The sequence below is a fragment of the Dermacentor silvarum genome, chromosome 3, assembly GCF_013339745.2.
Source record: "Dermacentor silvarum isolate Dsil-2018 chromosome 3, BIME_Dsil_1.4, whole genome shotgun sequence".
NCBI lineage: Eukaryota > Metazoa > Arthropoda > Arachnida > Ixodida > Ixodidae > Dermacentor > Dermacentor silvarum.
The window spans coordinates 161,699,259-161,716,548 of NC_051156.1; the positions used below are offsets into that span (position 1 = coordinate 161,699,259).

Here is a 17,290-nt window from a genome sequence, read left to right on the forward strand (position 1 = left end):
AGAAGCGATCTCGAAAATTCCTCAAGATTAGCCATAACACTCTCTCGGCGAAGCGGCATGAGACTAAGCAAAAGCCGTTTACGCAGTCATTTGCTACGAACGAAGTGAATTCTACAAACGCCGAATTCAGTTCGAAGCGGGCGACCGGGACCGCCGCCATGTTTTACGTACACTACGTACACCACGCTAACACGGTAACGTTAACTCTGAGAAATAGCGTGCGCACGGTAAACGGTATGGGTCGGTTAGCGTTCTGCGCATGCGCACTTCGATCCCGCTATTCAGGTACGCCCGCTATTCCGGTAACCACGCTAAACTAAAACTGTCTACTATTAGCACTTCAGAAACCATTGGACGTAAAAATATATTAAATATTACATCAAGATTGCTACTATTCCCCCTGGTTCCTTTCTTGGTGTCGAGAAAGATGACGCTCTTATCTTCAGAGTCAATAAAATAGCGACCAGTGTTGCATAAGTTTAGATGAATAAAATGCATTTATTATCATATGAACATTATTTAAAGCGGCAGATTATTTACACATGATTTTATTACAAATCGGAAAATTTGAAGCTAAGCATTTCGACAGAATTACCTGTCTGGTTGGGAAAATTGATTAAGACTTAGAGATTGACTCCAACCAAATAAGGAAATTTACTAGCCCGACGTTTCGGAACCAATTCGGCTCCTTCTTCAGGGGGTATTCTTCAGAGGTGGCGGTGTGCCGCTTTTAAAAGGTCCGTCGTAACAAAGGAGAGGAAGGGGGACAGAGCGTAAGGTGCGGAGACACTTGGCAGGGCACCTGTTCTAGACAGACAAAATAGGTGGTGGGGGTGGGATGGGGGGGGGGGGGGGGGGGGGGCTTCGGCGTCGCTGGTTGGCTGAGTTGACCGATGCTGGGCGCCCTTTAGTCGCGGGAATGCGTTGACGAGGGCCAGAGGAGGGGGGGGGCGAGTTGTTTTGGTGTTGCTGACCTAGAGCGGGGGGTCCTTTCTTCCCTTCGTCGAGTCTGCAAGGCCATGAACATACAAAGAAGGAAGAATGCCCTTCACGCGGTTTATATTACCCGCCGTGTTCTGAATGTGCCGGTCGGCGTCTTGTGGTCGGCGTCTTCGGAATGTTCGGCGACGGCACTGCGTATTCGGTGGAATGTTCTGACGTCGTTTTCATGTTGTCTGATTCTTTCTTTTAGATTTTTGGTTTCCCCGAGGTACGACGCCGGACAGTCGGCACAGTTGATTTTATAGACGACGCCTTGAGCTTTTTCTTTTGGTGGACGGTCTTTTGGTTTAGGAATGAGGATATTCAAAGTGTTCATCGGTTTATGCGCGACTTTGAGGCCTTTTTTTTTCAATATTCGGCTGAGAGCTTCGCTGGTACCTTTGACGTATGGGATGGAGACTCGTTTCTGTGGTCGAGGGGGAGTCAACGGTTGGAGATCTCGTACTTTGTTTTTTCTTTTTTGTTGTCGGGTTGTTTTTTGAATGAATTCCGTTGTATAGCCGTTCCTTTTGAGTTCGTTGAGAACCGTTCTCCTTTCTTTCTTTTGATCTGATTCCAATGTGCAATGAGTTTCGACTCTTTTCAATAAATAATTTACGACCTATGCCTTGTGGTTTACCGGATGGCTGGATGTGAAGTGTAGGTAGCGGCCTGTGCGGGTTGGTTTTTGGTAGACTGAGAATTTTAGATTGCCGTTGGTTCGTGTAACTTGTACATCTAGGAATGGTAACGATCCGTTTTGTTTGCGCTCCGACGTGAACTGTATATCCTGGTCTATGGAATTTAAATGGCTCTGCAGGTTTTCGACTTGCGACTCCTTCACGATACAGAAGCAATCATCCATGTACCTGAGGAAAACTTTTGGCTTCGGGGAAAAAGTACTCGGGGCTCTGTCTTCGATATTTTCCATAGTTAGGTTAGCCATGATGACGGAAATTGAGGCCCCCATGGGAGTTCCTTTCACCTGCTTGTAGTAGCTGCCTCGGAAGGTGAAGTAGGTATTTGATAGGCATAGCTCAAGAAGGCGGCCGATCTCGTCTACACTCAAGGGGGTTCTCTCGTCGAGTGTGTCGTTGCGTTCCAGGGCATCCCTTGTTGCGGATATAGCTAACTGAATGGGTACTCTGGTGAACAAAAAGATCACATCAAAAGAGACCAGGCATTCATCATCTTCGAGGCGTACATTTGATATGAGCTTGATGAAGTTTTCGGGGTTGCGCACATGGAAATCGGAAAATAGGTGGGATGAAACAGAAAACAACAAAGACGATCTACATTCCTCTGCAAATTGAGATGAGTTATGCAATGAAAGAAGAGCAACCTGCATTGGGGAACCAGACGTTGATCCCATCTCATGAAAGGACAGAAAATTCTAACGAAAATGTTGCCGACCAAATCATACAACAGGACTGAAATACAAGAACAGACTGTTATTGGAGGAGTTGCCACCAGTCTGTTGAATGTTTCAACTACTACTGAACCAAATGCTGAATGCTTTAGTTTTGAAAACCGCCATTCATCGTAAGATATCACGTGTAGATCTGCATCAACAATATATTTTCATCGCGCGCACCTCTGAAAGCAACACCAAAGTTCTTCCCCGTTAAATCATGCTGCAGACTTGAATAGTAAGAACACCTCCCAGCAAAGAATATTTTCCAGTAAATTGGTCCTTCTGCTACCACAAGGTTATGAGGGCTTACGGAAAGTTTGTTTCCCTCTTCGCTGCAAGCCTTTCTATTTTTTGAAGCTCCAAAATATAGCATTCACATTTGGTGACCTACATCAGGTTTTGCTCCCACAAAGGCCCAGCGTACTTTATAAAGTACCCTATCGTAGCGTTTCAACGAATAAAGCGGCACTCATGGAACTTTCACAATGTACTTGCAGTGTTAAAGTATCATGTAGCGCAAAAAATCACCGAAATGTAACTGGTGGATTTTTCTGGGTCCTTAATGGGTTAACTGGGCTTGGTTCTACAGGAGGATACAGAATTAGCTCACATATAGCCAATGCAAAGGCACTGTCACAATGAGAACTGCAGATGTTAAATAAACTTGACTTCATAGATACGGTGTGTCTTCACGCTGTCGTCGTAACACCATCATCATTATTTAAGAATGCTCATGTCGGTGTTGTCGTGCCGTTTGCGTTATACCGCCTTTGTCGTTCTATCGACGTCATTCCCCTATCGTTATACCATAGTCGCCAGTGCGTCGGCAACATACCCTCTTCAATACCGAAGGAAATGTAAGCAGGAAACTCTTTTGAAAAAAAAACCGTGTCCACAAATGCAACTACATCGGTAACTACACCGGTTTGCATTTGTGTGTCCACAAATGTGTCCAGAACCACAAGTTGGTAAAACATTTTGTGAGCTGCTCCCATCCATTTTCTTTTTTTGTTGTTGTTGGCTCGGCCGACCGAAATATGGCACCATCCTCTGGAAGCAGGGTAAACCATGATGTAGGCTGACAAACTCGCATAATTTGAATGCCTCAGAATTTTTCGCTGAGGCGTACGGTACTTGGCTTATTTTAGAAAAAGAGTCCACAAGTGTAGACGCTGGTAGCCAAGAGGAAGATTTGTGAAAACGCTAGCAGCCATATTCTTCTTTTTAATGGCCTCTTCCACAAAAATATATCTTCCTCCTTTGAGAGTTGAATAAACAAATGTTCATACTGACAAAGGTGCGCAATATGAATGTCTCGCAGCTTTTCGCTCAGGAGTACTTGGCTTTAGTAAAAGTGTCCACTAATGTGGACGCTGGTAGCGAAGAGCATGCCAACATGCTCATAGGCGACCTCAGCAATCGAGCGCAACAGCAACAATGGAAGATAACGGATAATGTCATATAGAGCCAAAGCAAGGGAAATCTTAGAATGAGAACAGCAGATGGTTAATAAAACTTGACTTCACAAATACGGTGCGTCACTTCACTGCTCGATTGCTAATCGCATTACCATCTACAGTCATCGTGAGATGAATTTTGCCGTAATTATTTTTAATCCGATTAGCATCCTTTCCTTAAATTGGCCACATTGAGCCTATCTATCTATCTATCTATCTATCTATCTATCTATCTATCTATCTATCTATCTATCTATCTACCTATCTAACTTTCTATCTATCTCTCTATCTATCTATCAATCAATATATCTATCTATCTATCTATCCATCTATCTATCTATCTATCTATCTATCTATCTATCTATTTTCTTACGCCATCCCTGTGACCCAAGTTGTATCGTTGTCGCCATAGACTCTTGTTCATCCCAATTTCCTCACACCGTGCTAGTTACGCTCTCACCCTACGATCGTCATAATTTCAGTCACCCCATTGCCGTCATGCCGTCGTTGTTATACCGGCGTCAATCCACCAACGTCACGCCCTCTTTGTCATTCTATCGCCGTCGCTGCGTCGTCGTGGTCAGAGAAAAATATCGTCACGCTGTCTTGCTCATAGGTGACCTTAACAAGCGAGTGCCCCCCCCCCCCAAAAAAAAAATAATGAAAAGTAGGCCTTTACCGGCGATAGTATGTTGCATATAGCCCAAGCAACGTAAGTCTCACAACGAAATGTGCCGATTCTAAATAAGCACATTTTCTGCAGTATGGTGCGTCGCTCAATTATTTGAATCTTAATGGCATTACCGTCGACATTCACCGTTAGGTGCGTTCTGCCAGGATCATTTTTATTGAGCGGGAGAATAGTTTTCATAAAAGCTGTCATGTGTTCGTATTATGTACCGCTCTCTGGACATTGTATACTTCTACGGATGACGATTATTATAGTTATAGCAACATATATACACACCGGCAAAAAGATGAAATACGAGCCCGCATTTGCGAATCAGGTCATATATTAGTGTTGTTCATTCCGATAGCAGGAAATAAAGTTCTGTGAGTTGTTCTGCATGCAGTCTTGATCTGTTCACAAAAATTAATAGTGACGGCAGTGCCCCCAATATCGGTAGTTAGCTTACACAAATAGCTCAACTTCTCCGTTGTGATTATTGACCACGCTTTATTTTTGCTCTCATAGGACGTGTAGCTAGTTTACGAAATTTGTGAAAACATCTCTATAATATCATAATTCCTTCTTTGCACGTTTATTCAACTCAGGAACATCTTCAACAAGGGCGGTAGCACTGCGGACGCTGCCATTGCTACACTACTGTGCATGGGAGTTGTCATACCTCACTCTATGGGCATCGGCGGTGGTTTCATAGCAACCGTATATAACCAGTAAGTGACAATTTTGATATAGTACGAACCATTCTGTCGGTGATATATTAGATATATACAGGGTGCTAATTGTTTAAGTTTCACGTAATTTTTTAGAATGGCCTGTGGCAGGTGGCAGCATAATTCTTATCATTCGGCTGTGCTATTCGATGAGTTGGACATTAGAAGCACGAGAAGTCGAAACACTTATTCAACTGTCACAAAAATTCACTAATTAACTTCATGGTTAATTATTTTCGACACATACTGCAATTTACAAATTGTCGCCGGTGAGTTAGCAAGACGCATCCACTTGTAATGAATTTTCAGAATGACACCAGTTTGGAGATATGCGCCATCAAATTCGCCGGGAAAATGCACTGTTGTTTCACTTACTTTTTTACCAAAATGCTGTTTTATACATTGAAGCACAAAAGTAATTGGAACGCCCACGTATTTCGTCCCACACTTTGGGTAATACAGGGAAAACACGCGGAATGCGGGAGATGGAAATTCAAGACGATGAGCAACAGGAGAACAAGGTGAGAGCAGGAGTCAACGTTCCGACAAGTGGACTTGTCTTCTTAAAGGCGACATATGCTCTAATCGGCATAGTATATATAGGTAGGGTTCCTCTAAAGGGGAGAGAAGGTAAGGCGCGTGGGCGAGGTAACGAGCGGTGGTGTGTTAGCGGGGAGGGTGTAGAATTGAAAAGAAAGATAATGCGCTACTTATTGTCGGTGGAGGAATTTGAGACAGCGCCGTGTGTTAGCCGGTTGACGTGTCATTGGGAAATAATATCTTGAAACTGCTTTCATCGTGGAAATTCATTTGAAGTGGATGCGTCTTGCAAACTTACCGGCTACAATTCGTAAATTGCAACATGTGTCGTAAAGTAATTAACTAAGAAGTTCATTAGTCAATTTTTCTTAATTAGTTTATTATGTGTTTCGATTTCTCGTGCTGCTAATGTCCGCCTCATCGAATGACCCAGCTCAACGATAATAATTATGCTACCTGCCATAGGCGATATTTAAAAATTCCCTAAAACTTAAAAATGGTCACCCTGTATGCGACTTTACAATTGCTAGTAGATACAGCAGGGGCTTGGCACTGCGGGTTACGTGACTTCCGCTTAACACGTGTTGTCATGCCAATCATGGAGCTCCTAGGTGCCCAGGAACATAATCGCTTAGCTCGCGCCTGCGAGAGAGAAACGATGGTATTTCTAAATAAACGCATCAATGTTTTGATGATCCAAATATAATCTCACTATCAGGGAGGGAGCAGCCTACCTGACTGGAGCAGTATTTTTTTTTTATTTGGGATGTTGCTACGCTGCGCTCCGAAAGACCCCAATGACCGCCGCTTCGCGTCGGCGCCTGGCACCGCGGCTTCTGCCGTGGCACCGGGGCTCAAATGCGAGCAGTATCCGCTTGTTTACACCACCACAGTTCACCGAGCTCAAAAGCCGTTATGCCACACCACCACTACTGCAACAATTTCCGCCACTAGAACAAATGCTACAATAAAATGTCACAGTTTCGCCCTAAGGGCGAAGCAATGAATGCGATAGCAACACAGCAATGTCATACGAAGTAAGGTGAGCGGCTTTGGTAGCAACAACACGCAGAACTGTTGTCGACGCCATCGGCGTTTTGCCCGCGTTCGCTCAAAATGCGTGCGGCGTTGGTGACTGTTGCTGGAGCCTCTGATATAAATAGGCACTTGGTGCCGCAGCTAAACGTCGCCTCCCTTCCCTCCCCCTCCGCCACGGCCTCTCGCGCGTCTGAAGAAGGCGCGTTTGCTCTACATATATGGTGATTGTAAAGGAGAAAAGAGACGCCTACTTCTGCAGCCCTTAAGCGAGCACGGCGCAGAACGCGCGTTTGTTCTCCGCCGTGCGTTCACTCCCCGTGAAAGACGCGCCCCTCGCGCCCTTTCACTCGCACGTACAGCGTTCGGCGCGCGGCGACGATTTCATCTCCAAATGACGTCATACGGAACCTCACGGCGACGGCGACGGCGACGGCGACGCCGACGGCAGAAATCTGCTTTTGAGTGTCCATATAATTGCTATCGCAATAATAAAGCGCGGCCAGCATGGCCCAGACACCGCCAGACATTCAACGCGCCCTAAACGATTCGCTCCCTACGCACGTAGGAGCTGCGCTCGTTAAGGTCGTTGCGCCCGGTCCCGGAGATAAGAGAGCCACGCTCAGCGGAGACCAGTGTCTCAAAAGTCGCTAAGCGACTATGTCCCTAGGCACCTAGGAGCTCCACGATCGCCATGACAACACGTGTTAAGCGGAAGTCACGTGACCCGCCGCGCCGCACCCCCACTGTACCTACTAGCAATTGTAAAGTCGCACCCTGTATGTCACCTAAATCGTGTGTTTGCCACCTATAATACGAGTATATTTTAATTCAGAGTAAAATACTTACCATGCACTATTCTGGTATACGATGGAATACGATGGTTCCACTGTGAGCGATAGGTTAATCGGGAGTTGTATGCACTAAACCTATACAGTCACAAATTCGGCTATGCTCTGCCTGATACTTTAGCTTTATTGTAGCCGAGGCGTGGGTACAACTGTAAGAGTACCTAAATACAGTCCTTTTATTTCATTTTGTTTTAACAAATACGTGTGCCCCTCATCACTTGTACTTCAACCAATATACCACGCAGCCTCCTCGCATATTGCAGTCAAATGCAGTGCATTCTGTGCAGGTCCTCCAGAGAAGCAAAGATACTGATCGCCCGAGAAAGAGCACCGGAGAATGTGACGAAAGACTTGTTTGTTAACAAAACGTTTAAAAGCATCATAGGTGAGATACATTCATTTCCAACTATGGGTGACATATAACCGAGAGTTCAGGCCTTGAACGTAATACTTCAGTACTAGCCACAAAAAGTTTTACTTAAACCCTCTCACATATGACGTCAGCTTGGGTACTCCGCCACCACGCCGCACGCAGGCTCGATTCGTGAACGCTGCGTGATAAAACCAGTGAACCTTCTCTGCTCGAGTTGATACTGCCTGGAGGTCCAAAGTAATACCGACGCACTCACTTCGCGCTGTGTATCTTCATAATTTTTCAGTTGGTTTAAATGGGCGAACATTTGCTACTTTGACAGTATCTATCTATCTATCTATCTATCTATCTATCTATCTATCTATCTATCTATCTATCTATCTATCTATCTATCTATCTATCTAGCCGCCTACGACTTTGTGCTCTCATGGTCGTTTCGTTATCTTGGTAGGTACCAAAATTGGTATAGTATAACAGGAGTGTATGACGAACATAATGATAGGTCATGATATAAATGTTATGACCTGCGTGTTATCTAGGTCATGACAGTGACCCAACGAAAAATATTAACACTCAAAAACTGCTGAAATGGAAGAGCGTAAGATTGGGCGAGTTGGTATTCCATGTCTTGTACTTAATAGCGCATAAAAAGGGGACGAGGCACAGATGGACGACGCGGACACAGCGCTAACTTCCAACGCTCGACGTTCTCCAAGTGGGATGGAAATTTTTATCTCCAAAAACAAGGAATTTGCATTGGTTCCTGTATTGCGCCAATTTTAAGTGACCTTTATCTTGCTCGTGTAAACAGGACACTGGATGCCAGATTAGATAACCCAAATGTAAAGAAGGTATATAGGTATGTTGACGACTACCTTGTACTTCTCGATTCAAGTTCAAGCGGGAGGGTTTTTCCTGATGTTACGCAAGTGCTAGACCTTTTTAATAAGTGTTTGCACCCGCTCACTATCACGCATGAAATGCCTCAAAACGGTACTTTACGATTCCTCGACATAAGAATGTTTTTTGAGGGAGACCAAGTGTGCTGGGCATATGAACCAAGGGCGAACAAGCCACTACTGCCATTTTCGTCAGGCCACTCTAAGTTGGTTAAAAGAGGCATCGCAAAGTCTACCCTAATGAATGCGCTTCGCCGCTCATGCCCTCATAAGTGTTTTTCCAGTTTCCTTGCGCAAGAGGAACGGCTCAAACAGGCTGGTTTTCCGCAGTATGTTATCACAGCGGTGGCCGAAGGCCTCCCTAAGACCGTGAAGCGCGGGCAAAATGAGCAGTTCGCTTCTCCGGACATCGTTCAAAGGAAGCAGAAACGCTCAATAATACCGTACATCCACGATATCTCACACAGGCTGAAAAAGATTGGCAACAACGCAAATGTAAGCGTCATCTTTTCAGCGCCAAACAAGCTGTCCAACTTGTGCAAGGCCAGCTATTGTGGTTCTGGAAAACCCCGTTGCCAGACAAAGCACAAGGAAAGCCATGTTCATTGTGAGAACAATATCGTGTATGAACTACCCTTGTCGTGTGGCAAAAAATACATCGGCCAAACAGGAAGGTGTATAAATGATAGGCTGCGTGAACACGCAAATAACGTGCGAACTGGAGGAGTGGGCCATCTGGCTTTCCACTGTAGAAAGCAAGGGTGCAGTCCCATTTATAAGCAGTGCACAGCGATAGGAAGAAGCCCAATGCAAACAACACGTGAGATCATTGAAGCGGCGAAGATCGCTAGTTTGGGGGATGCTTGTGTTAGCGCGCCTTCAATTGATGTTTCGAAAAAAGAATTAGATTTTTTAAACAAGGTACAGAGGGTGGCGTGATGAAGATAGCATCCTAATCTGTCGCTACAAGAAAAAATTTTTTAAAATCTTTTTTAATCGTTTTTTCACCTTTTTCATCTTCGATCTCATCTTTTCCATTACACATGCCACGTTACCGTCATGTGTTAAAAAACCAGTACTTATGCGCTTGCGTGCGCTGCTATCTGTTAACTATATATATGTGAAGTGCTTCGTAGAATAAACGATTGTTGGAAGTTAGCGCTGTGTCCGCGTCGTCCATCTGTGCCTCGTCCCCTTTTTATGCGCTATTAAGTACAATGCTGAAATGGGTTCTGACATGGGCACTAAGTGAAGAATACACTAAATTAGGATGGTAGAAATCATAGTCATGAGCATCACTCAGCAAAAATGACCATGACTCAGTGAAAAAGCATTAACACTCAAAAACCACTGAAATGGGTTCGGACGTGGGTACTAAGTGAAGGAAACACTAAAGTATCCTGTTAGAAGTCATAGTCATGAGCATGACTCAGCAAAAATGATAATGACTCAGCGAAAAAAAGATTATCACTCAAAAATAACTGGAATGGGTCCGGACGTGGACACTTGGTGAAGCAAACACCCAAAGAGGATGGTAGAAATCATAATCATGAACATGACACAGCAAAAATGACAATGACTCAGCGAAAAAAGTTCACACTCAAAAACCACTGAAATGCGTTATGACGTGTGTACTGAGTGAAGGAAAGACTGAAGCATGATGGTAGATGTCATAGTCATGAGCATGACTCAGCAAAATGACTATAAATCAGCTAAAAAATTAACACTCAAAAGCCACTGAAATGGGTTCTGACGTGGGTACTAAGTGAAGGAAACACTACCGGATACTGGTAGAATTTATAGTCATGAGCATGACTGAGCAAAAATGACAATCACTCAGCGAAAAAGCATTAACACTAAGAAACCACTGGATTGAGTTCGGACGTCGGTACTAAGTGAAGGAAACACTAAAGGATGCTGGTAGAAGTCGTAGTCATGAGGATAAGTAAGGCTTTCGCCTTAGGGTCTCTTAGATGTAGCTAAAGGGTCTTCTGAGGACTCATGACATGAATGTCATGACATGCGTGTCATGTAGGTCATGAAAGAGCCGCCTACGTGTTGGTGCTCTCATGGTCGTTTCATTAACATGGTAGGATCCCCGCACACTGCTTCGCATAACATCGATTCCCACAGGGCGTGGAATCTGCTGGATTTTTTTGCTTGAAAACGCCCGAAAAAGGCTACCACCAGCTTCACGAAGTTCTCAGGAACACCTAGACACCATCTAAGTGGCCTCTTGGAAGGACAGGAGGATTCCGGAAAGCTCACCACCACGTGGAACTTGGGCTAACCCAAGGCCAACCCTGCCAGTCGGTTGCAGCTGCACCGACGGCGCATATTCCCGCCTAGGGGCTAGGCCTAGCCATGGATCTCGACGCTGCAACCGACCAAGTATCCCGTCACCTACAACAGGATGGGACAGCAGATGACCGAATGCACCAAACAACTACTACGACCCGGTGAGTCGAGACGCTAACTCTCACTCGCGTGAAGAGAACGATAGCTGGCAAGCAGTGAAATCCGCCAAACAACGGAAACAAGAGGCTTTGGAGTGCAGGCGCTGCAGCGCGGGGCCCCGAAATGAATTTCAGACCAGCGTGTCAAATTAAAAAGAATTGCGCTAGCTACCGTCACTGCCGCAGGCGCCCGAACCAGGTCCTCCCACTCAGAAACAGTCTCACTACCACGTTTGAACTAGTAATCATAGAGCGATGCCAAGGCGGCTTCAAGGATGACCAATTCATCGTTAGAATTAATGCGGGATCAAACATAGCGATCTTATCGACCAAATATGAGGAAGTTGCTGACAAAGCACGCCTCATGCGCATGCTCGTACCGAGCGGAAGGGACCACGGCATCCGCGCCAACGCCGCCAACGGAGACGACGCTCTAAGAGGGGTCATTCCCAGTGTACCGAGCAACACTTCGAGCGACACTCTCATTGCTAAGCTCCGAGTGAGAACACAAGATGCAGACATCATCAGTGCTCGAATGATCGGCGCAGCAAAAAGTGCCGCCACTAGCTTTTTGGGTCCCACACTACCTCGAACCATCTACTGTTACGGAGGGGAGCTGCGTTCGTGACCCATTCAGACCCAGAATTCAAGTTTGCAACATATGCCGAGAGAAACGACACCACAAAGACGTCTGCCCGCATCCGGAGTGCCCTATTTGCAGGCTGTGTGGTCTGACAGATCCAACAGGTGGACACCCGTGTGCTATTAGTTGCGCCTCATGCAAGAAGGCCCATCCCACAAGGTACCCAAGTAGCAAAAAGAGCCTTAAGCCACTGAAACCTAGACAGCGACAACTGCAGGTCAACCACATCCTTAAGATCCCCCGGGACAGCAACAAACCCCCACAGAGGACCAAGAACATCCACTGGTTCTCCTCCGAAGAGGAAGAAGCCTACAAATCGGGCGACGACAAGCGCCGCTCCCGGCTGCGCTCGCGGTCCCCAGGCTGACAGCCCCAAATGCCACCAAGGACCAGGGCACAAACACCGACTCGGCAGAAGGACCACCACAATTATTCGCCAGCAGGAGGCGACCAAAGAATTGACAGGACCCACGGACACACCCAGCGGAAGCCATCAACCAAGGTAAGCTGGGTGGAGGTGGTGGGTACCAAAACTGCACTTACTACACCGACCACACTAAACATTGAATATCAAAGCGTGATCACAGAAAGAAAACAAATGACTCAAAGGGCGCCGAGCGAGGTATGAGAGCAAAACAGCCTGGCTTAAATAACAGCTGGCCCAACTTATGGGAACCACAAGACTTACAGTGCAGGCCAGACAACAGCAAATCAGCAGCCCAAACGATTAGCCACAAGAGAACAGCCACACACCACCACAAACAATGCCGCCACGAGATCCTGTAGGCCGCACGAGGACACAACAGCCAGAAGCGAACTTCCCGATTCAACAAGTGAAACTAATGCAACAACAAATACAGCAGCAATTAAGCGGAATAGAGACGCAGCAGTTCTTGGTAGAATGTTAGGAACTAAACCGATACGTTAATGAAACCTTTAACAAAGAATCGAAGCGTAGACGTAAGCATGACAAACAGCGATCCCAGGAGTCGGATGACAAAAGCATACTAACCTCGGGCAAAAGCATGCTAGCCTTTCGGACGCTGAAAGCACTACCAATACCTCGCACCATGGGAAATAGGCGACGCAGACCACTAGAGAATCTCACAATATGGTCCTGAAATTGTAGTTTCTTGCACGACAAACACGCGACACTCCCACTATACATACAGTTGGCACTGATCCCTCCAGACATAATCTGCCTGCAAGAAGTGGGAGTCCCAGGCAATTACGAGCTACAGACTGCACATAGAACCAAGCCATCCGAACGTAGCGACACTCGTCCGGAAGGAATTGGCAGCGACACTCATGACAGTATCGCAAGAAGATACTTCACATCACATTGTCACGATCTGGCCTGCCAAGAGGGACGAGCGATGCAGGTAAAGCGCAACGTACATAGTCCCCAACAAGACCGGAAAGCGGATTTTGGCCACATATTCTAACATCTGAACACCACGCTTCAACCACGCGACCGCTTAATCATCACACGGGAATTAAACACATGGCACACGACATGGGCCTACGCCAAAGACAGGCCCAAAGGTACGAGACTGCTAGAGGCGATACAGCGATATGACTACATACTCCTCACGACACCGGCCAGGCCGAGTCGTAAGGTAAACAGCGTAAATAGTGACACCACACCCGACATTACCATCACCAACAAGCCACAACCATGCACTGGAACGTGTTGGACGGCACTCTTGGCAGCAGTCTTAATACAGTGGAAAAAATTTAAGCCGTTTCCACGCGTGTGAAATCTGATGAAACAGCGGAGCTCTGCAAGCGTTGGTGTAAAGCGTAGCGGGTATGACGCTCGCCTTCGAACCGTAAGTACCCGGGTTCAAATCCCGCCTCTCTCTCTCTGTTTGTCTTTCTTGCTCTCGCTTTCTTTTTCTGTCATTTTATCTCTCGCTCACTCTCATTTTCGCTTTATCTCGCTATAGCACGTTGTGTTAGAATCGTCGGTACAACGCGGTCATATGGTTCCCATAAATGCATGTTCTGAAAGTGTGGGTGTATAGCCTAGCGGTTATGACGCTCGCCTTCGGACCTTTGGTACTAGGACTCGAATCCCGCCTCGCCAAGAAAGCTTAAAAAAATTAAATTATGGGGTTTTACGTGCCAAAACCAGTTCTCATTATGAGGCACGCCGTAGTGGGGGACTCCGGAAATTTGGACCACCTGGGGTTCTTTAACGTGCACGTAAATCTAAGTACACGGGTGTTTTCGCATTTCGCCCCCATCGAAATGCGGCCGCCGTGGCCGGGATTCGATCCCGCGACCTCGTGCTCAGCAGCCAAGAAAGCTTAATTTTGTTTTCTTTATTTCTATCGCTCTCTGTCTGTCTCTATTTCTTTCTCCTCTCCTCATTTCACACACTCTATACTTTGCTAGAAACTGCGAACACCATCACTCCGTAGGGATCAACCTCGCTTTAAACAGCTCCGCTGTTAATAACCTATGAAACAGCTCAACTACAACGCCGGCTAGGAAAATCCGAACTCAATAAGTGGACTAAATATCAAGAGCAACAAACAATTAAGAAACGCGCCTAACCAGAAAGCAATGGCGAAAATTGGCTCACTAAATCAATAGACTCTATGACGAAAACACTAAAACATATCAGACTACGGCAGACACCGCCGCCTCTGGCAACCATTTGACACACATTTAAAGGACATCGTCGGGGCCTCACCAAACAGCGGCGCCGACCGAAGCTAAGCCGAAACCACCGACTCCGAATAGTGGAAATTGGAGAGGAAGTAAACTCATACCCGAAAGAACTGTACCGCAACAACGGGCGCACATTTGGTGACTCCTTAAGGGCTATGTTAAGCACGAAAAAGACATGGAACATCCGACGGAGTCTTTTGGATCCCTCTACCACAATAACCGAAACAAATACTACCCTCCAATGTCTACCACGCCAATTTCATGGTGACCAGGATCACTTAATACAAGCGCTGAAACAACAGGACAAAGGAGAACGCAAGCGAGACGGAAATCTACAACCAAGTCAAGAATACAAAGGAACACCCAACCACGAACTGGATGCGCCCATCACCTTTGCGGAGATGTATATAGCGGAACCTATCAAGAAAGGGGCCAGGAAAGGAGATACAGTCTCGCCAATGCTACTGACTGCATGCTTAGAAGTATTCAAGCTCTTAGACTGGGAAGGCTTAGGAGTGAGGATCAACGGTGAAGATCTCAGCAACCTTCGGTTTGCGGTTGACATTGTCCTATTCAGCAACAATGGGGACGAATTACAACAAATGATTGAGGACCTCAACCGAGAATGTGTAAAGGTGGGGTTGAAGATTAATATGCAGAAGACATAGATAATGCTAAAAACAAGAATTCAGGATCGCCAGTCAGCCTCTTGAGTCTGTAATGGAGTACGTTAATCTAGGTCACTTACTCACAGGAGACGCTGGTCATGAGAGGCAAGTTTACAAAATAAAATTGGGTTGGAGTGCATACGGCAGGCATCGCCAAATCCTGACTGGGAGTTTACCACTGTCGTTGAAAAGGAAAGTGTGCAATCATTGCATTCTACCGGTGCTAACATATGGGGCAGAAACTTGGAGGTTCACAACGGAGCTCGAGAACAAGTTAAGGACCGCACAAAGAGCGATGTAACGGAACATCTTAGGCCTAACGTGAAGAGACAGGAAGAGAGCGGTGTGGATCAGAGAACAAACGGGGGTAGACGATATTCTAGTTGACATTAAGCGGAAGAAATGGAGCTGAGCAGGCCATGTAATGCGTAGGATGGATAACCCGGTAGGAAACCAAACATAAAGGTCAACCGATTCTTTACTCATACTTAATACCCGTCATTGTCTAGTAGCCTAACATATCTGTAGCAGTATTTTCTACTGTACCCGTTGCCATGTTCCTCTCCTGAAATTGCGGATGCGGCAGCGGCATGTATCTTGCATTAAACTTTGCACCGTGTGTTATGTAGCATTTGACTTTTCCTAATTTTTTTGGCCTCCAGCGCTTGCAGAGCAGAGTGGCTTCTTTCTTGAATGCAAGCTTTCTCATTCCCATATTTAATTTCGTCTCCTTCAAGATTGCTCTTCTTGCTCGATAGCATGGGTTTTTGCACAAGCTACACTGAAGTGATTGATTGCAGAATCTGGTTTCGTTGCTTGCTCTCCCACCTGGTCGTGGTCGCAGTCTTAACGTTTCTCGGATGGAGGGGCCTGGTCAGCTGGACTGGGAAGTAGTCTCTCGAAGTGAGCACGTGCCCCTGCAGTCCGCACAACGACACAGACTTCCAACTTACACTCACCGTGATTAGTGCTCCCCGTTCTGTCGTTTCCTGCTGCAGCCGTGTGCAAATTTTGCTTGTGGCCTTCGTTGACCGCAATTTGGCGGGAACAGAGACCAGCATACATGGTCGGAAGTGTATGAAGTTGATAGCCACATGCATGGAAAGGCCCACAAAAGTGGCTGCCGAAGGGGATGCCCATGAAACAGACTTGTCCATATTGAGATAAAGTGGGGCACCAAGCGTGAGCCACGTATTAGCGGCCCCCGAAAGAAAAACATGTACGTTGGAAAGGAGTTAACGCTAAAATGTCGGGTAGTCCATGTCGCTGTGTTGGCTGCGGTAGCAGATGCCGGCGTTACCCGATTACATCGCAATGCAAGTTGATCATCTTCAACGGCGACTGTCGGTGCAAACAAGTGGGACACTCTGTCCAATCTGCTTGCAGTGCTGGTAGTCGTCTGCTACCAGACCGCTAATATGCGACGAAGGGAAGCACTATACCTGAAGTCGGATGGCTGAATGTGCTGTAAGCAGCCTGTGTACGTGAATTCCCACTGTTGTCGTGTGGATAATAGCCAATGTATGGGCGTCTTGCGCTGGAGTTTGAGGTATAGTAGCGGCGCCTGGTCGCGGCGAAAAACGTCATCTGGGTAGTACCAGCTTGGATAGTATTGAGCCCTGGCTGTGGCGAAGCACGTTTCTAGCCCACGTTTTGCGTCGATTCGCACTTTTTTCTGCCCTGTTTCGAGCGCAAAAAGGCTCGTCACTTCTCACAGACCATGGCGACCAGGCTGCGAGCTGGCCGCAGCCTATAGTTTTACGAGAACGGACTCTCCGCGTGCCGTGGGACGTAATGCTGGAAGCAGAAGTCATCGGCGACGCCGATCCGGAGAGACCTAGCTCAGCCTCGAAAAAGCGTCACCATCGTTACGCTGCGTCGTGGGCTACCATGAAC

General features: G+C 46.5%; 1 protein-coding gene across 1 annotated transcript in view; it reads left to right on the top strand.

Annotated features, from left to right (window-relative positions):
* LOC119444973 (glutathione hydrolase 1 proenzyme-like) overlaps window positions 1-17,290 on the top strand; it is a 134,700-nt gene that overhangs the window by 41,298 nt on the left and 76,112 nt on the right. The window contains exons 4-5 of the mRNA XM_049664824.1: window positions 5,128-5,250; window positions 7,964-8,061. Coding sequence (XP_049520781.1) covers window positions 5,128-5,250; window positions 7,964-8,061 — 221 coding nt within the window. The remainder of the gene's footprint in view (window positions 1-5,127; window positions 5,251-7,963; window positions 8,062-17,290) is intronic.